The sequence below is a fragment of the Eleutherodactylus coqui genome, chromosome 2, assembly GCF_035609145.1.
Source record: "Eleutherodactylus coqui strain aEleCoq1 chromosome 2, aEleCoq1.hap1, whole genome shotgun sequence".
NCBI classification, from domain to species: Eukaryota; Metazoa; Chordata; class Amphibia; order Anura; family Eleutherodactylidae; genus Eleutherodactylus; species Eleutherodactylus coqui.
In genome coordinates this window covers 30,580,339-30,604,446 of record NC_089838.1, presented here as the reverse complement: position 1 = coordinate 30,604,446, position 24,108 = coordinate 30,580,339, and the positions used below count along the sequence as shown (strand labels likewise).

At 43.7% G+C, this 24,108-nt stretch overlaps 1 protein-coding gene across 1 annotated transcript in view; it reads left to right on the top strand.

Annotated features, from left to right (window-relative positions):
• FCHSD1 (FCH and double SH3 domains 1) overlaps window positions 1–24,108 on the top strand; it is a 120,922-nt gene that overhangs the window by 87,341 nt on the left and 9,473 nt on the right. Inside the window, exons 10-16 of the mRNA XM_066590543.1 lie at window positions 1,603–1,698; window positions 4,095–4,214; window positions 8,199–8,303; window positions 12,173–12,334; window positions 17,663–17,791; window positions 20,866–20,949; window positions 22,705–22,864. Coding sequence (XP_066446640.1) covers window positions 1,603–1,698; window positions 4,095–4,214; window positions 8,199–8,303; window positions 12,173–12,334; window positions 17,663–17,791; window positions 20,866–20,949; window positions 22,705–22,864 — 856 coding nt within the window. The remainder of the gene's footprint in view (window positions 1–1,602; window positions 1,699–4,094; window positions 4,215–8,198; window positions 8,304–12,172; window positions 12,335–17,662; window positions 17,792–20,865; window positions 20,950–22,704; window positions 22,865–24,108) is intronic.

Here is a 24,108-nt window from a genome sequence, read left to right as displayed (position 1 = left end):
ATTTTACCGACTAATGGGATTCACACTGAAACTGATCCGCGGATCGCACGCACGGGTAGAGAACACAGCATGCTCCATTTTCCCGTGGATCCTGCAGGGACCGCTTCCATTGAAGTCAGTGGAAGCCGTCCGATCCTCAGCTGGCACTGCAGACGTCCCATGGATCCGCGGGAAAGCAGGAGGTTTTTAAAAAAAGGGGAAAAAAAGGTACTGCACATCCGCTGTGCTGAAGAAAGAAGGTCCGGCATGGAGGAGACCCGCGCTGGATTCGGAGAGGTAAGAAACTGGCCGTGGCCGTGGGTACACACGGATACCGCTGTGGAATCCATGCGTGCAAATGGGCATTAGTCCACAAAGATTACCCTGATCCTTTCTGCTATACTCCTGGATCCTGCAGTGAAGCATAACCATAAACTGCATCAGTGAAGAAACGTTTTAGGAGACGTCCACTAAATATTAGAAACCCCTCTATAACCGCATTATTACACTTGTACAGGATGCTGTAGTCACAGAAGGTCTCTTATGAGGCACGTCGCTCATTGCTGCACAGGAAGCCAGGGATGGAATGGAGGGGTTCTATGTTAATGCTGGTAATAGAATGTTGGCTTCCTGCAATAACACTGAGAATAGGCCTGTGGTTCCTGATCCCATTTACATTGGGAGGTAATAAAGTGTTTAGCACCTAATTATGTCCCTTCATGAATTAGTTTTTACTATACAAAGGATCTGCATAAACAGCCATTCTCTAACATAACTCCATTTATAAGCAGATTAATAGGACAGCGAAGTGGTGCAAAAATCAGACTTTAAAGGGGTTGTCCCGAGAAAGCAAGTGGGGTTATACACTTCTGTATGGCCATATTAATGCACTTTGTAATATACATCGTGCATTAAATATGAGCCATACAGAAGTTATTCACTTACCTGCTCCGTTGCTGGCGTCCCCGTCTCCATGGTGCCGTCTAATTTCAGCGTCTAATCTCCCAATTAGACGCGCTTGCACAGAAGGGTCTTCTCCCTTCTCTTGGGTCTCCGCACGAGCGGCGTTCTGGCTCCGCCCCTTCTACGCGTCATCGCGTAGCTCCGCCCCGTAACATGTGCCGATTCCAGCCAATCAGGAGGCTGGAATCGGCAATGGACCGCACAGAGCCCACGGTGCACCATGGGAGAAGACCCACGGTGCATCGTGCGTGAAGATCCCGGCGGCCATCTTGGTAAGTAAAGTAAGAAGTCGCCGCAGAGCGGGGATTCGGGTAAGTACTAAACTTTTTTTTTTTTAACCCATCCCTTGTGTTTGTCTCGCGCCGAACGGGGGGCCTATTGAAAAAAAAAAAGCCGTTTTGGCGCGGGACAACCCCTTTAACTTTGTGTTTGGTCCATTGGAGTTGATGGCAGCCTGCGCTCGCCTGGCAGGATGCAAACCACTTATATTCTGGTGTAGAACTTGTAGGACAGTGCAGCTAAGATCATTGGGGTCATTCTGATAATTGTATATTATGGAATTGCTGTTTATGCGATTCCCTTTACGAAGTATATTCGCTTTGGTTGAAGGTTTCTGGCGTTGTCGGCTGTTCCATGTCACTCCTCCCTGTTTCCCTCCAGGTTTCCCGGCAGCAGAACCTACAGCTATTCTTGAAGGATTCCAGTGTTTTTTCCCCGAACCCCATTCAGCAGTTCCAGCCTGCAGGGGCGGACAAGGTATGTGGCGGTTTTGATTAATGCACGTTTTTTTTTTTTTCAAATGGATTGTGAAGGGTTAAACATAAGTCCTTCCCTCACTGCTGGACGCTGATTGTCTTGCTGCCCTCTTTCATTATTCAGCAGTGCTTGCCGCGCACCCACAGCGTACATGTATTGCTCGAAGATAAATACTGTGTTTCCCCGAAAATAAAACCTATCCCAAAAATAAGCTTTACCCTGATTTTTTTTTGGGGGGGGGGGGGGAGGGATTTTCAGCCAATTCATAAATCCCGCCTCCATAACGCGATGGCTGTGATTGGTTCATCTAGCGCTGCATTGATTGGCTGAGCCGCGGTGGAAGAACCAAACACAGCCATCGCTTCCTGGAGGCAGGCCTTATGAATCCCGCAACCAGTAAGCGATGTCGTACGAGCGGCTAGGACTGCGGGAACAGTGTGGACTTCCAGATGAAAATAAGACCTAGTGCCTCTTAATATGACACAGGGTCTTATTTTCAGGGAAACACTGTAGCATTTTCCCCTTACCAAATATAGTGCAGTATAATTTACTGCTATTTCGTACAATCACTGATAGCTCCGCCCATTGGACTCCTAAGCCCAGGATGAGTACAGATTTATATGACTAAATTACAAGTTATACTGACGGTTTTTCTACAAATCTGTATGTTAATCTGCTCAGCTCCCCTGCTCTATAACATGCTTACAGCAGATTGGACTTCAGGAGAAGAATTATTTAAAAACATTTTTTATATTTTTTATATCTCCACTTTCCAGCAGTTATAACATATTTTTTTTATTTTTACATTGACATCCCTTTATGGGGGCTTGCATTTTGCAGGATGAGTTGAGGTTTTCATTGGCCCCATTTTGGAGTACATGTTTATTTTTAACGGCTTTTCAGTATGTTTTTTTTAGGGGCGAGGCTGTGTGAGGACTGCTTTCTTGTAGGGCGACCTGTAGTTTTCATTATTCTATTTTGGGGGAAAACTTTTTGCTAGATTTTTATTCAGTGTTTTTCTTAAAGACTGAGTGACCAAAAAACTGCAATTCTGGAATTGCCTATATTTTCTTTTTCTGGCACTGTTCACCATACATGATTGATAATGTTGTATTTTAATAAATTGGACCTTTATGACTGTAGCAATACCACTTTTTCTGTTTTATTTTATATAATATGTTTATGTATGTATGTATGTATGTATGTATGTATATATAATTTTTTATTTTTTTTATGCGTCAACTGGGAAAATTTTTTTTATCTGAAATATTTTTTTTCTTAATTTGCCCCCATAGGGCACTTGAACTTTTGTTCATTTGTTCGCTTATAGAGTATAATGCAATACTATTATATTGTAGTTCAAGAGGCATCCTATTAAAGATGTGCCACAGGCATATTTTAACAGTCAGACAATCCTGGCTGCCCAGGGGGCCTTCTAGACACTTAAAACTTGTTCAGTCGGGACATTTAAATGCCAAATTGACAGCAGCATTTATAGTGTAAATAGCCGCGATCAGAGTTATTCCTGATCACGGATTTTGGGGGCGGGTGACTGATTCATCACTTCTGACCTATGACACATATAAGATTAAAGGGGTTGTGCCCCAACTTAAAATTGCTGCACAACCACTATGTCCTTCCTGGTCGCTGCTGACCAGGACATGTGACTGCTGCAGCCAATCACTGGCTATAGGAGATCACTGCTGTGGCTAGTGATTGGCCGCTGCAGTCACATGTCCTGGTCAGCAGCGACCAGGAAGGACAGAATGGCTGTGAAGCAATTTTAAGTTTTACAGGAAAACCCCTTTAATCTACGGTTGTCCAATTGAAGCGAGTGGATCAGAGGGGGGCATGTATATCCCCAGCTGCTCACACTTTTGGGATGTGCTAGGAATGCGTTCTCAGGATCAGTGGGGGCTCCAGCAGTCAGACCCCAACTGATCAGCAAGTTATCACTCATACTGTGGATAGGGGTTAACATGCTTTTGGTAGGATAACCCCTTTTAAAGGATCTGCTGCTAATGCCATAGTGCCAGGTGGCTGATTGGCGTTGATGGTGCTGATGCACGGTTTAGTATATTATGATACTGCCATCTGGTGGTTAAATTATATAAAGTGCAAGGGGTGAGAAGTCGATACAGGAAAGTGTTAAAGTTAAGACTATTATGTCATCCCAAACGAACATAAGGAAATATTTAAACTAATCTAAGACAAAAATAACTTGGTAAATAGAAAAAAGAATGGAAAACCGTTTTAGGATGATTTTTCATCTGCATTTAAGGAAATATAAAATCCTGTTTCTTGATCGCTGTATTTGAGAAATGTAAGGGGGGCGGGGGTGGAGAAAATAACATTTTTTAGGTTGTGAATGTAATCTTTTCTTTTTCTTCTCGCAGATCCAAAAGTTAGTGACCCTCATTAAAGCATCGGATGAAATGAATGTTCTGGATAAGGAGGCCCGGAGATGGACGAGCAGGTCTGCCAGAGATTATAAGCTGAAGACTCATGGAGAAAGGGTTAGTAGAGGTGTAGCAGATGCACGGATTGAGACGAGCGTCCCGCGCAGATAAGGGTTTCCGCTACCAATGGTCCGTATTGCCATATAGCAGCCTGTAGGATTTATCTCATCTAGATTTATAATATCTTACAATATATCCTCAATTTGGGCCATTTTGGTTCATAGAGGGGGGTGATGTATGATGGTGGCCATCTTGCACGTAACTTGCCTTGTGTTTTAAAATATCTGGGTATTTGCCGTTTTTAAAATGGGCCTTTTGTTTGACAGATCAATTGCCTTCAATGATCACAGGTAACTCTCTGATCAAAGCCATCCACTTTCCCTCTACTATCTGGGCCCAGACCACCATGACTACTTCCAGCCATGACTTGTACCTGCATACTCCTTCCTGCTGCTAGCTCCTTTGCTTTTCTCAGAACCCCCCTCCTCACTTCTCAACCCCCCCGGCCTTATTACTGGATCCCTAAAGGGATATTACGTCCCCAGCAGTCTGTAGCCCTCCTAAAAGTCCGCCTGCCAGCCCCTGTACAAAGTGTTGGACACTCGACAGTGTGTCCATCTGGATGTCTGGACCAACAGTGCTATGTGTTACCTAGAATGGGTGGCCCTGTGCCTCTTTGCCCCACAGGTCCTGCGGTATATCAGTCATGTGGTCTGGTGGCACAAATCTGCGTGATCTGATACTACTTTAAAGAATTTTTTATTTTTTTAATCTATCTAAGGCTGGCTTCACACGAGCGTGACAGGCTCCGCCGCGGAATATTCCGCAGCGAAGCCCGTCACGGCGCCCCCCAGAGACCCCATACTTACCAGCGGAAGATAGCGTGAAGACGCTTCCCCGCCCACCGCCGCTGCGTCGTGACAGGCCCCCCCGCGTCACATGACGCGGCCGGCCGTGTCACGTGACGCGGCGGTGGTAGGCGGGAAAGCGTTTTCACGCTATCTTCCACTGTGTTACAGCAGGAGATAGCGTGAACGGACGGCTTCCATTGACTGCAATGGAAGCCGTCAGCGCGTACACCCGCGGCAAATAGAGCATGCCGCGGGTGAGGACGGGAGATTTCACGGTGCGGAATTCCGCGGTGGAATTACGCTTCGTCAGCATTGTGCTATTAGGTTCAATAGAACCTAATAGCAGCGGGCAACGCAGCGGATTTTTGCCGCGAATTACGCGGCGTAAATCAGTTCGTGGGAAGGAGGCCTTATATATATAATATTAAACTCCTTCCCAAACTTAAAAACCTGAAAAATGCCTAAGCTACATAGAAGTACTAGAGGTGAACGTCCCCTTGTTAATTTTCCGTTATCCGCTCTGATTCCCGTGGTAACCCATTACCTTACTTGGATCAGGTTCTTGATGCTGTTTCAGGACAGGTATTGATTTCTGGCGGTTGTTCTTGCCCGCCCATTAATGTGTCTGAGGTTTTTTGACCTTGCACACAAAGTGACTTCAGATCAGATATCCAAAAGCCCAGGAAACCAGCCCCAGGTGGACTGATCAGATGCCAAATCTGCTGTTATGTCCTCTAAATATATATATATATTGAAGAGCGCATAAATATTTTAGTTGAGGCACAAAAAGTGATCTCGCCGTGTGAGCACAATGGGAGATTTCGGTATCCAGTAGAAACTTAAAACAAAAATCTCCACAAAGAATGAAGTGGTTGTAGTTAAACAGAGCCGCGTATATGGCCGCCTGCAGACGACCGGGACGGATCCGGCTGCGAGCATTCTCGCAGCGGGACCCTACCCGAGCGTCTGCAGAGAGCAGCGTGACACTCACCGGCTCCCGCGGCCCCGCACAGAAATAGAGCATGCTGCGGTTTGTTTGCCGCGCGAGATTTCAAGCGGCCGAATTGCGGCCGTCTGCATAGGATTCCGTTTGTTAACGCAATCCTATGGCAGCTTCCAGGGGCGGAAGTTCCGCGGGAAATCCCGCCGCTGAATTTCCGCCCGTCTGCAGGCGGCCTATGATTGCGATCTTCAGTCTTATAAAGGGCAAAGGTCCTCAGAGCCCGCTGTGTATCACATGTTCCTTCTCTCTCAACATACTGCGGCCATTTGTGGACTTCACAAGAGCAGCAAGAACCGAAAACCTCAGCCCAGATTTCCTATTTGTGAATTGCTTCGATGCCAGGAATGGGTGATGCGATTGTAATTCTGTACTGTATATCAACAGCACTTATCATCCCCATCTTCTATAGGTTTACACTAAAGGACACTTTATTAGAAACCCCCGGCCAGTAGCGTGTTGGACCACAGATCCACAATAATTTGTCACGGTGTAGATGACACAAGATCTTAAAAATCTTTCTTCAGGAACATTGGCCCAGGTGGACAGGAAGCTTCTTGTAGATGCCACAAATTAGACGGAGGTGCTGACATGCTCTGAACCACTGACAGGAAGGTTTCATGGAGTCATGTTGCTTTGGCCAAATTTTGAGCTCCCCATCAGCACGGCGCTACAGAAATCAGGATGCCCCTGAGCAGGTGATGTTTTTTCACTGCTCATTGATCCAGTTTTCGCGCTCGTTTGCCCACTGGAGTCTCACCTTTCTGTTTCCAAGTAATCTTGTTGATATAATACCTTTTAATGGATTAAGGTCCTTTTTACACTCAAAAATAATTTTTTGAACTACCTAAAGATTGAAAGATTTACTGATGTTTTGCATAAAATGGTTAAGTCCATTAACACTTTATCATCTTCATTTGCATGTAAAAGGACCTCCATGAGTTGTTTGCTGAGCCCAGAGTGTGTTTAAACAAGAGTGCACACAGCTGCCGGCACATTCTCCTTGTGGCTGCCAGCAGATTGCATTGTTGTCCTCGCGGCTAGTATAAACATGCCGCGGGGAGAGCATCCTGCAGTCTATTGAAAGATGAGCGAATTGCTTTCAAATGGAATGTATCTGCTCAGCCTTTCAGCTGCTGAACAATGGATTTTATGTGAAGTAAAATCCATCGATCAAATGAAAAGTGCGCAATGCCCTCGTTTACACGTAACGATTATCTCTTGTTTTCAGCAGTTTGGACGAATTTTGAGCGATAATCGTTGAGTGTAAAGGGGCCTTAATAAAAAAAAAACATGATGTTAAAGCGAGCTTTCAAACCTACTTGGGGTTCTTCCTCAGGCTTAGTAGAATAGATCCGAAGAGGCATACATATATATATATACACACATACATATGACAAGGCACGGACATGGTGTGATTTATTATACACTAAAAACAATATCAGAACGGGATGAGCAGAGGAGTAAATACTTCATTAGTCCACTGACAAGGCATGTGAAATTTTAGGGAGGTCACCAGGCCAGCGTGTTATCTCTGCTATAGATTTCTGATATTCTCCAGTGATGCATGAAACCACTTGCAGTTCCTGTCTTGAGCTTGTCAGATGGTCATAAACTTGTACTCCCAAATTCTTCTATGACCTTGAGATTTAAAATTGCCTTTTAATATAGTAACTTGCATATGTTCTATGTTGTGTTTGTAACTAGTGAAATGCTCGGCCACAGGAAATTCTGTCTGTCTTTCTTTAATCGTGTGGCGATGAGATCTCCTCTTCTCTTTCAGTTTTTGTCCTGTTTCTCCAACATAAAGACCCCAATGGGACATTTAATGCACAGGATAGATTTTTCACTTTTTTCCCATATGGTGTGTATCTGATTTTAAGAGAGGAGGTACTGTTTCTGAATAGACCGCCGTTCTCACAATAGACTAAGAGCGGCTGGTAATATACAGTAAGAGAACCCCGACGGATGTCTTTCAACATCGGAGCTGTACAGCCTTAAATCATAATGTCTTTAGACGTCAGACAGTAGAATGGAAAGGGTTAATCTGGCTACAGCAGGACCGGATGTCGTATGTGCTGATAGCCAAATGTTCCGAATTATGGGATGGTCAGAGAAAAAAATATTATAAAACTCACTTGTAAACTTGGAGAAGATTTAAATGTTAAGACAAAATCTGCTCTCATCCAGGTCCTTCAGAGATTGGAAGACAGACGGAAGAATGCCTCTGAAGAGGAGGTCATCAGTATCATCCAGAAAATGGAGGAAGTTAAGGAAAGTGTGCGAAAAGCTGAGGTAGGTACACTATTGCACAATATAGTTACATAATACTTTTGCTTAAAGGGGCTTTGCAGCTCTAAAAAAATATTGATCTTCTGTCCAGAGATTAGAACATCAAGAGATGATTGGTCCCCCACCAATTGGCTGATCGCCGGGGTGCTGTCATAGTGCATGAAGCAGGAAGCGGATAGCTTAAACCTTGTACAGTGCCACAGAATGGTATTGCAGTGGGTGCTGAGGCTGTAATACCACACAAGGCCACTGGGCTATGTATAGAGCTATCTGCTTCCTTCTCCATACTGTACGTTGTCACAGTGGCCTGGTGAGTAGCTGAGTGCTAAGGGTTCCCCTGCGATCACCAATTGATAAACTATCCTGAGGACGAATCAGTCCTTTTTTTTTTTTTGTTAAAAATTCCAAAATGCAATGGGTTTTTTGTAACACTATAACTTTAGTACATCTTCAGGTTGGGAGGTTAGGTTACTATGAAGTCTGAACACCGTAGGTGCCCTATGAGACACAAGGCGAGATGTACTCAGGGTGATATGTCATGTGCCAGTCTAAATTGCACAGGCATTAATTCCCAGTCATTGCTACAAGGCTTGTATAAAGAGTCTGACTTTGGCTTGAAGGAATGCTGCCTTCCAATAGGTGGCACTGTGGAGGTATTATTCCATCTCCCTTATTTGCATATTACCCAGAGGAGCATGAATTGCCTTTTGAGTCTCCTCGCTCACCGTCTAGGTGCTGTCCCTAAGGAGAAAAGATAGCGTTTCCCAGGCCCCATCCCAGGCCTCTCACTAGCAAACCCAGACTCCTACTGTACACCGATGAAGGGCAAATACCCTGAAACAGCTGTCTGTACATGGAGTCTGGCTTTGCTTTTAATTCCCAGTCATTGTTACAAGGCTTGTATAAAAAGTCTAACTCTGGCTTGAAGGAATGCTACCTTCCAATAGGTGGCGCTGTGGAGGTATTATTCCATCTCCCTTATTTGCAGTCTAAATCCAAAATATGTTGGAGTAAGATGCACCAAATTTTTAAGAAGCCCTTTAATAAATTTGGAACATCTTTGCCCATCTTTGTGTCATAAATTAAAATCTCCTCCTATGAGCAGGTTTAGTTTTGTGCTATAATTTGCACCAGTTTCCTGCATAAATTATAGTTAGCCTGTAGGTAGTGGTACCACTTCAACTAAATTCTATGTACAAAAAAAAGTTGCAATTTATGGTGCAGATGCGGTGTGGGCCATAATTAACTTTTTAATGCAAAACTTTTGGCACAAATTCAACTATTAACCTCATAATGGCCATCGACGGAACAGCACAGAACTCCATACATCCCAATGAGCCTGTGCAGGATCCGCTGCGGCTCTGGCTCCACCCACGTACATTCGGACAGCACTTTTTATACCTCCATTAGATTTTCCCCCTTGAAATACATGAAATATTGATGGGACCTGCCAAAAGTCTGGTAAGAGTCCCCTCTAATCAGGAGCATGCGGGTTGCTATCAGTACTGGGGTCCCTAGGTTCTAATCCGACCAAGGACAACATGTGCATGGAGCTTGTATGTTCTCCTGGTATTCGTGCAGTTATCCTCCTCATTCTCCCGTTTCCTCCCACACTCCTAAATATACTGATAGGTTACATTAGTTTATAAAACTGGCCCCAGTATTTATGGGGAGGAGGGGAATGTAGTTTTTTTTTTTTTTTTCAAATAAAAACAGGCAAAAGGAATTTTTGCGCTTTTTATAGCTGCACAATTTGGAGGGTTTCTGCAGTTCTTTAGGACTATAGCATGATTATTTGTGGTGACCGTACTTATGAAATGGAGTAACACATGACTGCGTGTGTGTTTGTAGTCTGTTACCATGGATACACATAGTAAAGATTTATGGAGTTGCATACACAACATGCTAGTAGATTTTTAATCACAACTGAATAAAAAGTTGCAAATTTTTATGCACCGCAGCATTAACAATGTTTGCAGAAGTGCAAACGGCCTTTAAATTGAACTAAACTTCTGATATGCTAGACGGTTTATTTTTTTGTTTTAGTCACATTTTAGATATAAAAACTGAATAGAAACCTTGTGTAGTGTGGTTGGATCTTTTGTTAGAATATAAACCTTAGGGCCCGTTCACACTGGTGTATTTTCTGTCTATATTCAGTCTGTATTTAAAAAAAGGCAGCAAACGTGCATTAGCATCCGTATTCACTGTGTTTTTTTGTCACCCTGTCTTCTGTGGGTTGTGAGAAAACTGGCATCCATTGGACCGACTTTTTTTTTTTTCAGTTTTTTTTGTTTTGTTTTTGCTTGTTTTTTTTCTTGAAAATGAAAAATGTAGTGGACGTGGATGTAAAAAAACACACTTGGGCACCACAAGGGTCCGTATTTTAATTAATTAGTTAATTAATTAATGACCCAGTAGGATTGTGCAGTTATATATCAGCTTTGCATCATTTGCAAATATTATCTAAAGAAATTTAACACAAAAGAGGACATTATGTTTTAAATGGATCTAAATAAGTTGGGGGACAGAAAAGTGGCAAATGAGGTTTAACACTGATAAATGTAATGTTATTGACATGAGCAGAGGAAGTACATGTCACCATTACACACTAAATGGGAAAATACTGGGGGAACACCGACAGGGAGAAGGACTTGAGGATTTTAGGTAACTGTAAACTTAACTGGAGCAACCAGTGTCAGGCAGCTGCTGCCAAGGCAAATAGGATCATGGGGGGCATCAAAACGAGTCTGGGGCACATGATGAGAACATTGTTCTTCCACTTTACAAGTCACTGGTCAGAACACACATGGAATATTGTGGACAGTATTGGGCAGCGGTACTCAAGAAGGACATATGAGAGTTTGAGCCGGTACAAAGGCGGGCAACTAAAGTAATAAATGGAGTGGGCGGACTTCAATACCCAGAGAGGCTATCAAGATTGGGGTTATTCACTGTAGTAAAAAGACGGCTGAGGGACGATCTAATAACTATGTATAAATATATCAGGGAGCAGTACAGAGATCTCTCCCATCATCTATTATACCCAGGACTGTGATTGTAAGAAGGGGGCGCCCTCTACATCTAGAGGAAAGATGGTTTCTACACCGACATAGAAGGGGGTTCTTTACTGTAAGAGCAGTGAGACTATGGAACTCTCTGCCTGAGGACGTAGTGATGGGGAACTCACTAAGAGTACAAGAGGGGCCTCGACACCTTTCTTGAGCGTTACAATGTTATGATTAGAGATGAGCGAGCATGCTCGGTTAGGGAAATTACTCAAGCGAGCATCGGCATTTTCGAGTAACTGCCTGCTCGTCCAAAAAGATTTGGGGGGTGGCTGGGGTGAGCGGTGGGTTGCAGGGGAGAGAGGGAGATCTCCCCCCTCCATCCCCCCGCCGCCAACCAAATCTTTTCGGACAAGCAGGCAGTTATTTGAAAATGCCGATGCTCGCTTGAGTAATTTCCCTAACCGAGCATGCTCGCTCATCTCTAGTTATGATCACTGATTACTACAGAAGGGTCGGTGATCCGGGGATTATACTGATTGTCAGAATTGGAGTCGGCAAAGATTTTTTTTTTTCCCCTTAAATGGGGAAAATTGGCTTCTATCGCATTAGGTTTTTTTTTTCCTCTGGATCATCATTGGGGGAGGGGGGATAGGCTGAACTGGATGTCTTTTTTCGGCCTAATATACTATGTTACGTGCCCCATGAAAACTGTGCATTCTTCACAAACCGAAATTGCATCTGCCCGTGTGATGGAGGCAGCAGTCATTTTTTTCCCCCGGGTTCTTTCATTTACTTAATCTTTTTTTATTCATTTCGCTTTGTCTCCACATTTATATTTAAAGGTTTTTTAATGTGTTTTAGGTCAGCAAGGTAAAAGCTGATGCTCGTGTGGAGCTGCTACGCCAGGTTGGAGTAGATGTAGACACCTGGTTATCTGGCGCCATGACACAAGCTGATGAAGAACTAGAACAGGAGAGGCGGCTGAGTGAGGCCCGTATGTCTAATGGAGAGATGTCTCCCACTGTAAGTTTTCATGAAGTCATGCAAATTTGTGCTTTTGTATAAATAACGTCGCAGAAATGCTGCATTTTTGTTGCGGAATTTCTGCAGGAAATCCGCAGGTTAGAGTTAAGGCCCATTTAGACACAATGATTTTAGCTCAAAAATCGTTCAAAGCCGTCCTTTGGGCGATAATCGTTGTGTCTGACTGCACTGACATTGTGCCGTTTTCTTTAAGCCATCGCTGATCTTTAAGCATGCTGAAAGATCAGCGATCCGTTATCAGGGATTCACAGCGGGATACAGCTCATACTATTGTTTCAGCTGTATCCCGCTCCCTGAACACAGGCGGGGTATGAAGAACACAGCTGTCTAGCTGTGTTCTGCATCCCCCACTCGGAGTGCTCGGCTGTATAACAGCCGGGCGCTCCGAGCAGAGAACAGCTGGATGCAGAAAACAAGAGAGGACATCCCGCTTGTCTTCTGCATCCTCCGTTCGGAGCACTCTGCTGTATAACAGCCGGGGCTCCAAGTGGGGAACAGCTGGTTGCAGAAGACAAGCGGTGACACCCCGCTTGTCTTCTGCATTCTCCACTCGGAGCGCAAGGTGATCGCTCAACGTTTGACGATCAGCTTGCGCTGTAAAAAGAACACCATGATTATCGCTCAAAAAATCTTTTGAGCGATCATCGTTGTCTAAACCCGCCTTTACTTTACAGTGATGGTAGGAAATCTGCAAAGTTTCTGCAACATGTGAACACACCCTTAGGTTACTGTGCGGAAAATTGACTGAACTTGGAGGGTTGTCATATTCTCTGGTCAGTGACGCCGGCTGCATAGCTTTGTAGCTGCTGCCCCGCTGACTGTCGCAGCTCTTCTCCCCAGCCACACTGTGCAGTCTTGGAAGCGCCTCCTCAAACTGATCTTATTGCTGAAGAATCATTAGTAGGATGCGTGAATTTATAAGACTGCAAAAACTGTGAGAATTGCGCCGAATGTATGAAAAAAGACCATGCGACCTAATGTATTTGGTACTCCCTGTGAGGCATGTACTTTTGTTCACAGCATCTCATGGTTGGCTTACAGTATAAAGTCTGCAATATTTGGGAATTCAGTATTCTTCTGTCAGTTGCAGCAGTTTAGGAAAAAAAGTGTTTTTTTGTTTTTTTTCCCTTTCAGGAATGGCGCCTCTCTTGTAGATAAATGGTGCCAAGTTGCAATACCAAGCTAAGGCCCAATGTCCACGGGCGGAATTGAATTGCGGAATCCGCACGGATGATCTGCAGTTCAAGCCGCTCATAGGGAAACATGGGCGACCGCACTGGAATTAAAGCATGCAGATTTGATTTGCGGACCTTTTTGGTCTGGAAATCAGCATGCTCCATTTCGGTGTAAATCCCGTACGGATGGCTGCCATTGAAGTCAATGAAAGCCATCCGATCCGCGGCCCATCCGCAATTCAATTCAGATTCCGCTGGAAAGCAGATTTTTATTTTATTTTATTTTTTTTTAAATCTCTACTGTGTGTGCCGAGGCACGGCGGCCAACGCTTCACACATCCGCAGTGAACACCCGGACAGGTAAGCACTGTCCTCGGCCGTGGGTGGAGTCAGCCCCGCCCGTGGACATGAGGCCTAAGTCAATAAGGCTGAGCCGCAATACTAGATGCCGCCCAAGTACAAGAGCTCTTCCTGAAAGAGGTAAAGAAACTTTTTTTTTTTTTTTTTTTTTAACTTGTCAAGTGTTTTTTTGTTGTTTTTTTATTATTTATTTTCTTTACTTACATGCAATGTTCGTTCATTATTCTATATCACCGCATTTCATGTGCAGATGTAGCAGAGTTTAACTTGAGATTTAACCTGTTATGATAACTTTGCATCAGACTTTTAATTGCTTTGCGCTGACTGGGTTTTGATGCGTTTAGGAGAATAGGTTCTTAATTACTTATAGCGGTTTACCCCCAGCTTAAAATTGCTTCCCAACCACTCCTTTCTGATCGCTGCTGACCATGTGGATGATGCAGCCAATCCCTGGCTATAAAAAATCACTGCTGTAGGAAAACCCCTTTTATGATAACTTTCTGCACATTCGAGTTAACCTTTGCTCCATAGTTCTGAATATCCTCCTAAAGGCTCCTCTGCTCCTAATGTTTAAACTTGACTCTCCGAAGTATAGTGTGAAATTGTGCCAGTAGGCCCTCCTGTAAGTTTGTCTTTTACTTGCTGTACTTGAAATGACCACATGATGTCCCCATGAGCTTCTGGATTTCCTCTTCATGTGGGCGATTTCGGTTTCAGAGTTAAATAGGTGAAACTCTTCTAGTGTTTTCTGTGTCCGTTCTTTCACTAATTGGAACATGGAATCCCATAAAATGTTCTTTATATAATTCTGTCTCCATGGCGATCAGATAGAGAGAAGCAGAATGTCCATCACAATTTAGCAATAAAGCTGATCTTTATTAATATTCTTATTATTCTGTCCTCTCCACAGAGTATTTCATAGCAAGAAAACACAAACAAGTACTTGGAACGCAGGCTTACAGCCCTAAATTAATCATACCTTAATGACACAGAAAAAGAGAAAGCTGAAACTTATTTAGAGATTTTTTTATTAAGCGGACGCTGCAGTTTCAGCAAATTAAGCTTATTTTTTGGGTAATGAAAAGTTGCACAATTTTGCATTGTGGAAATGAAGCAGTCTATTTTACCTAAAACTGTATTCTTGTGCTGAAAAATCACTCCAAACTGCTAGACACTAGTGACGGGGGTCTCGCTTTTTTCTTGCTATCCACTGCCTGTTGTCATGTGAAATCCAGCTTTAGTGAGAGAGACACAAAGATTACACGAAATATGTGTGTGTTTTGTGTGGGGATGTTATCTCATGCAGCCCATAGAAGTCTATGGAAAGGAAGAGGCAGAGAGACTCTCACAGATATTGCAGCAGTGAGAATTAAGTGTTTCCTGTCACACAGTTATTGAAATAATATATACACTGTTGAGTACTGCTGTCCCTGATGCTGATACCTATAAGGGTGTGCTACAAAGACAGAGAGAACAAGACATCCTGGTCTCCTATGTGTGCGAGACATTATACCATTATAGGCTCCTCTCTCAAGCTCAGAGAGAACTGATAACTACATATACAGCCTGCAGAAGGGAATACTGGTGATTAGTGCCATATATAGGTCATACAATGGCCAGAAACCGTGTAAGTCTTTCTATATACACAGCTAGCTTATTCTGAAATGTCATCTGAAAGTCTGGGTGTGCTTTAAAATAAAGAAGTTCTGGTGTGCGCCATATAAATTGACTTTCTAAGGTGAGGGATAGCTGGAATATCTTCTGAACGAAAAGAGATGCAAGTAGGAAACTTTGTAGAACACAGTGATGGGTGGGGGGAAAACTCTTTGGCACTATGGCGGTGGGTGGCAGCCATCATGAATTCGGCCCAAGAAACTTTAATGCCAGTCTCCTGCTGCTTTTATATAGACTCTTCATGAAAAGCTAGGAAAGCTGTCAATACCTGGGGATCAGTATCCCTTCTCGGACAACCAGTACTCTGTTTGTCCGGACTTTAGCAGTTTCCTTGAACTTCTGAGAGTTTGTGTACTCGCTGCCTGTTTTCCTAGCTGTTCTTAATTGACAGTCCTGGCCACCTCATGTGAACGTCTGTTACCAACCATCAGGATGATTCTGTCCTGGGTTGTTAACTGCATTTTCTGGTACCTGAAAAAAGACGTGATCAGCGTTTTCCTTACTACATAAATCAACATAACTTTATTAATTTTTAAAGTGACTTCATTTGTAACACAATAATGGTTGCAGATATATTTTAAAAAATGACTGCATCTATCAATTTGTGCATAAAATTCTACCTTTAAATCATGTATCCCAGGACTCCCTTCCCATTGAAGCTTCTTGGGCAGAATTCAAGATGGCTACCACCATAATGGCCAACAGGCACCACCATAGTGCCAAGAAGTTTTCCCCCACCCACCTAAGGGTTCTACAAAGTTTCCTAACTTTATCTCTTTTCGTTCATGAGATAATCCATGCTGGGTTGCACTCTGTATGTTCTATAGAACCTATAGTCTCTAATAGAGTTTATGAAAGTTTTAAGCTTTAATAGAAAAGATGCAATGTTGATAAACTGACAAAATAAAATTACACACAACACAAGGCAGAACCATTACAAAATTAAAAATGAATAAATGAAGAACACCAGACCCTTCACCAATTAGCTATGATCTGTCCGAGGAGATAATGCTGAAGTCCTCCAGGACATTCCTGCAAAGGTGGATCGCAATCTCCTGGGTTGTTGGTTGGTGGACCCATTTTAAAGGATCATGGCCAATCTCCAATAATCCTTCTCTTAGTCATGTGAAAGGGGTTGGATGATAACATAGTGGCACAACATTTCTTAATTTAGGTCATTAGTGATGAGCGAACTTTTGAAAAGTTTGGTTTGAACGGTTTGCCGTACTTCTACAAAACCATTTGGTTCAGTCCGAATTAGTTTGAACCGAAGCGGAAGTTCACTAAAACCCCTAAAACTGGTGTATAACACTGTCTAAGAACCATAGAAGCCCTGCATAACGCTGAGTATGTTATATGGGAGTGTGTTATTATGGCTCTTAGATAGTGTCATACACTAGTGTTGAGCAAATTGAGTTCAACCCAAAACGGTGTTCTACTGGTTCAGTTCACAGAACACGATAGGTCACATTTCCTGTTTCAGGACATATTATTACCTGTCTATTGCTATCAATCATGAGGGTGATGGATTAACCCTTTCCAATCCACTGTCTGACGTCTTTCAACATCCTGATTGAAGACTGTACGGCTCCGATGTCGGAAGACGTCCGACAGGGTATTCTTACTGTAGATTACTGGCCGCTCTGTTGTTGGGGGCCTCTTCGCATGTCACATACTGCAGTACTGTCTCTAGCCAGCAGCTGACGCCATTGTAAAATAGCAGAAAGAGCCCCCTAGGAAACCCTGAATCCAAAATTGTATTGCAAAGGGTTATTAAGTTGAACTGGTACTGGGGTTTGAGGTTTGAAGCTGGTGACCCCCCTCTATGGTGTCCATATATACTATTAGGACACCTGCACAGGGGTTTTACTGATGACTCTACCCACTTTTAGTGCCCTACATTGGTTCTTGGAGCCATATATTTACATGCAGCTGGGAGCGGACAGAGTTCTGCTTAGTTTCATGTATGAAGAATTTTCCCAATGATTTTGGCTTCATTGCTTGCTGAGAATCTAACATACATGAATAGTGGTTACCTGCTGTGCTTTTGGGTTCCTTCCAGCACTTATTTATTATCGACATGTTTTTTATTCTCTAGATGGAAGACTTTGATTTCTCAGAATTTGAGGATATGGATGATGGAGGGGAGATATTTGAAGAATCCCCGCTTAGCCTGAGTGGCAACCGCTCCTATCCAACACCGTGCCATGTGCTGTATAATTACAAGGTAGGCTGTAATAGGCATCCAATTACGTTCCAACCTTTAATGACTGCAGTGAATTCTTCCGTTTTGGTGAATTTTGCATTAATTATAGTATTACTGTGTATCTGTAACTTGTCTAGGTAAACTATGAGAAATTAGTGCCCATTTTCAGTAGGATAAGTATAGGCAGCCATTTTTACCTCTTTGCCTTGCAACTCCTATATGGACTTTGGCAGTCTTGTAGAGCTGATCTTTTGATTTACTGTCAGTCGTCGTCTTATAAGTTTGAGCCTTTCTTGCGTTTTGAGGAAAATGCAGTCGTTGACAAGAAAAATAATGAACCCAGATAGAAATGTTGGTTTGCTGCAAAACTCTGCATGCAGATATTTCCTTGATTACAGTTACCACCTAATTAAAAAAAAAATCTTGTTATTTGTATAGTGCCAACTTATTCCGCAGCGCTTTCACGTAATTTTTTTTTTTTTACTTTATTACCCCCCCACCAAGCTGGGTACTCATTCTACCGACCTTGGAAAGATGAAAGGCTGAGTCAACCTTGAGCTGGCTACCTCTGATTTGCCACCAGAGGCTGTAAAAGTGCTTCCCCTGTTGCCCTATAAAGTCAACCTTGAGCTGGCTACCTGAACCAACGGAGATTGAACTTGCAACCTTCAGGTGGTGAGCGAGAGCTTACACTCTGCGCCACACGAGGCTCATAGATACTGGGATTTGCCACCAGAGGCTGTAAAAGTGCTTCCCCTGTTGCCCTATAAAGCCTTTCAGAGGCTACATTTGTGTGATGTACCTCTTGTTCAGAGATTATAGACTGCTACACATGCCTGTACAACATACTCAAAGACATTTCGCCCAGTTAGTAGACTTTGAGAGGGGGCCATCATTAGAATGAGAGACGCGAAGCAGGATGGTCATGTCAATGAATTGTCCACCATCTAGGCCGTTCTGACCAAGCTGTTAGGAGGTGTTGGAAGCAGTCGTTACGTCAGGGCACATACACAGCAAACAGGCTCTAGGTTCTTGGACCGCCATGACAGCAAACAAGGTAGTGTTAGATCCTGTTAAACTGAAAATATCACTAGAGGCAAAAATCATCAAACAGCGTCTGGTCCCGTGATGCTCGCTAACTCACTGGAAACGGTACTGATGCTCGGCAAGGTCAGTGCAAATAGGAGATCAGGACGATAAAGAACAAGATGGCTAGATACAATGAAGGCCACCATGAACAATCAAGGCTACCATGAACATGTCAATCACTTAACTGAAAGAAGCAGTGAAAGACAGAAATGCATGGAGAACATTGATCCATTAAGTGACTGAAAGTCGGATGTGACTGACCGGATAATCCTTATCATCATCATCCTCAGACAAGCCAGACAGACCACCAGTAGAGAAGATCGTTTGATCCGTCCATAAGCAGAACCAACAGTGTCGTTGTCCACCATTTCCAGGCACTTAGGAGAAGTTTGGTGTCCCTGTGCCCATTACATGTTCTGTCATTAACACTCCAACACAATCACCTTCATTTGTAGTGCTGTCGTGAACGAGAAATCTGGACTGTTACTGACGGGAACTGTTCTTTAGTGACAAATCCAGGTTAGGGAGCTAACGACTGTTGTGTTAAAGTATGGAGGCCTCTGTTGAGCGCCTCAATCCTGCCTTTGCTGTGGAGCGACACACTGCCCCCCCACTGCTGGTATCGTGGTCTCGGGGTCAATCGCATACGGCAGTTGGTCACCCCTAGCAGTGGTACGAGGGACAATGACAGCTCAGCGATAATATACGCAGGAAATTCTACAGCCACATGTGTTGCCTCTCATGGGAAGGATTCCAACAGGCATTTTTCAGCAGGGTTGCCATACTTCCCTGGCCTGCCCTGTTGTCAGATTTATCGCTGGTTCAGCTTTTATGGGACTAGCCGTGACACCAGCTTTGGCAGCCTATGAGGTTTCAGGATCTAGAGGCCCAGTTGCAACATCTGTTGGCAAATGTGCTGCAGGATAATTACGGAGCTTGTATGCCTCCATGTCTGACTATGTCTCCTCATATATCCAGGCTAGAGGCAGTACAACGGGGTAGTAGAGCCTCCAAACCCTCCCATATCTCATAATCTATCCAAGCTAGAGGCTGTACAACAGGGTACTAGAGCCTCCATGCCCGCCCGTATCACATCTTGTTTCCAGGCTAGAGGCGGTAAAACAGGGTACTAGAGCCTTTATCTCATGATTTATCCAGGCTAGAGGCGGTACAACGGGGTAGTAGAGCCTCCCTACCTACCCATATCACATCTTGTATCCAAGCTAGAGGTGGTACAACAGGATACTAGAGCCTCCATGCCCACCCGTATCACATCTTGTATCCAAGCTAGAGGTGGTACAACCAGGGTTCCAGAGTCTTCATACCTGCCGGTATTCCATCTTGTATCTGGGCTAGAGCGGGTACAGTAGGTTTCTAGAGCCTCCATACCTGCCCATAACTAATCATGTATCCAGGCTAGAAGCAGTACAACAGGGTACTAGAGCCTTTATACCATCCTGTATCTCATGATGTATCCAGGCTAAAGGCAGTACAACGGGGTAGTAGAGCTTCCATACCTACCCATATCACATCTTGTATCCAAGCTAGAGGTGGTACAACAGGGTGCCAGAGCTTCATACCTGCCGGTATCCCATCTTGTATCTGGGCTAGAGCGGGTACAACAGGTTACTAGAGCCTCCATACCTGCCCGTATCACACCTTGTATCCAGGCTAGAGCCGGTACAACAGGGTACCAGAGCCTTTTTTTCAATTGTACGGTTTCCCCAATAAACGTATCTTTTCGCTCTAATATTGTAATTGCTTACATATATCATCTATACATTCACACAAAGTTTCCTTTGACTCTTCCAACTCCTCCCTGGTGCATTAGGTTTTTTGTCAATGGGTGTAACTGAAATATTGGAATTATTTCAAACTGTAATTCATCCATTTACGTTTAATATAGGAACCAGAGCAGTAAGACGAGAAGTGGGAGGAGAATGAGCAACATGTCCCAATTACCCCACAGATTGCAATGATTTACCTTCTGTTATCTCTGTCCTCAGGCTTCTCAGGCAGATGAACTGACCATCACTCAAGGCGAGAGACTGGAGGTCATGGAGGATGGAGATGTGGAGGAGTGGGTGAAGGTCAGTCTGGATCTAGCTGTCCATTTCATGGTTCAATAATCTATATGGTTGTTACAATTCATATCATTCATACCAAGCTTTTACGATGGTGCATAGTTGTCTCGCATACGGACTCCCTTCTCCTGTTGGCACATGATAATGTTGATAGAGCCGTGCAGCGCTCATAGGTCTGGAGGACAACTTCAGGGTATTAAATTCTTTCCATCACTCTCTGCATAGAATTGAATCTCTTCCGCTTGCAAAATCCCATTGAGAATGTCTGAAGGCATTGCTGTTGATGCAATTTCTTAATATATATGTCTGGGCAGGGCTGACTGCGGCACTTAGCAAATCTGAGATCACTTTCCATTCCACTCATATTTAGCAAAAGCAACAGCCAACGGGTTTTCTTTGATACCGTCACTTTGTGTGTGGTGACATTAATCAGTAGTGGCATTACTCAATCACTCCCAGCCTGTATAGTAATGGGACTCGGGAGACACGGATGGCTAAATATTGTTGGGGCTGGCACTGTTATGGGACACCATATGTGCCTTTTGTAAATGGTGTGGCCATAAGCAAAAGAGGAGGTTGGGTTGGTTGACTGTAGGAGGGTGACATGGTAAGGGCCCACTATAATTTATGTGGACCAGAATCACCATATACCTGAAAAGAAACATTTAAAGGCTTCTGTCAAGATGAAGGGTGAGTCCTGTTCTTGGCACCTCTGACAAGTAACTGATTTTGCCAGTAGCTACAGCCAGCCTGACTCACTCCCTGTACTCGCCCACTGCAGTGGAAATGTAATATTACAGGATGGCTATCCACATGAATGGCCATCCTGTAAGAACAGGGTGGCAGAAGGCTTGCCAGGATGGGAGCCACTATTGCTGAAGCGTGTCTGTTTTTGGACAAAGAGGTTTAGTCTCAAGAAGAGAACCCTGCTCTGTACTGTTCATATGCCCATAGGGTATATAAACACAGGATGCTATCGTAGCACAACTGCTTCAATTATACCCCCAGTGATGCACTTAAAAACCCACTTGGATACGCAGTGTGTTGATTCAAATTTCTAATCTAGATTAAAAAATTGAGTGCTTTATGCTGTTTACTAACTTAATATATTTGCAAGTGTATATTCCAGTTATTTCAACTTGGAGTAGTGTAGGCAGAAACTTGAATTACTGCAGCCCTTTGCTTCCTCCCTGCAGAGAAAGAGAGTAATATAGCTACAATAATGAATCTCTTACACAAGCAGGAAATTACAAGCTGCCAGTAAAGTCCTGTGATCACAGCAGCACTGGCACTGATTCAAAGAGGCAGTGTGTTTCTCTGCAGGGGCAGTACGAAGGAGTGGCAAGTGAAATGTGAGCTGGATAGCATATGTGACATGATAGGCATAAGGGTTCTGGAAAGCAAGGAAGAAAGAGCTTTGAAGAAAAAGGCTTCATAGAGGTGCTGTACTCGAGGACCTTTTTTTCCCAGGAGGCAGACTTGTATGCATTCTAAAGTAAGATCTATGGATAATCGGATAATTATTTCTTTGTGTAACTTGTGTGCTAGTTTAAAAGGGACACTTCGTTTCAGAATGTCCTACATAAATCGCCACAGAAAACAGGAGTATGTAGTTTTTAAAGATTAAAATGCATTATCGGAGCTTGAATGAGTTGGAGAGTACACGGAGTGCCGTCCTTGCACAAATGGACATCTAATTCATTTATCTTCTAATGGGCTGTGACGGTAACTGTCTGTACCATTCTCCATTTTCTCTTTAAGGCTCGGAACAAAAATGGACAAGTGGGTTATGTCCCAGAAAAGTACATTACTTACATTAACCAGAGGGTTGCCGAGTCTTTGAGTGCTGGTCACATCGTAGGACTTTCTGGTGCACAGTGCTTCTCTGGAATCCTGGAGCTGGAACGTTCTGATGCCACAGGTAGGTTTAAAGGGAACCTGTCCGGCCCTTTAGGAGTCTGTGTCTACAGGCAGCACAATATAATTACAGGCTCACTGATTTTGGTGGTTTGTAGCAGTCCCTGATCAGTCAGCATCAGTTAAGTCTTTTTGGAAATATTATCTTTGAAAGTTCCAGAAGACGAGCAGAAAACCATTTGAAAGTCTCCTCTTAAGGAAAAGTGAAGACATGGGAGGATATGATAGAGTACTAGAACACAGTTTGGCAAAAACTGTGTTGGTATTGGACCATCCATTAAACCTACTGCATACGTTTGTTGGACATCCCATTCCAAAACCATGGGTGTTAATATGGAGTTGGGACCCCATTTTCATGGCTAGAACAGCCTCCTCCCTACTTAAAAGGCTTTCCAGTAGATTTTGAAGTGTATATGATCTTACTTAAGGTAACTGGACACCTGAGCAAGAATCAGAAGTCATATTTGCTTCCATATGTTAATACTTAGTGAGGCCTCCTTTGGTCCAATTGACATCAGACACTATCTGTGACATACTTTCTGATGCACTTCAGCTGGTGTTTCCCTCCATTCATTCTGCAAACATCCGGTGAGTTCTCTCAAAGAAGATAGATGTTGTTTATATTTCCTCACCCGACGTTCCAGTTCATCCCAAAGATGGTCAGGACTCTGCAGCCAGTCCATTCGTGGAACATCCATATCCTCACACCAATGTAAGACAGCGTTGGATTTGTGACAAGGCGCGTTGTCTTGTTGGAAGTATTGTCGACCATTCCCAAAGTATTGCCACATTGTCAGCAGCACATTGTCTAGAATGTCAGGGTACACCTCCGTGTTCATGGTTGTGGTACCACAACCGAAAGTTCAACACCATGCCACATAAAACCTCCCCAGGCCATAATGAAACCTCCGCTGTACTGAACTGTTGGCGCAACACTCAGGCAAAAGGCGTTCCCAATCATCCTCCACACCCAGGTTGGTTCATGTGATTTGAAGATGGAGTAGCGTGATTTGTCACTGCATATAACATTCTTCTATTGCTCAACTGTCCAATGACTACTCTCCTTGCATCATTGTAGATGGGCCATGCATCTTCTTTGAGAGAACTCACCAGTCATTTGCAAGATGGATGGAGGGAAATACGAGCTGAACTGTATAAGACATTAGAAAGTATACCACGGAGAGCATCTGATGTCATGGGGGCCAAAGGAGCCCCATTAAGTATTTACATATGTAAATAAATACTGCT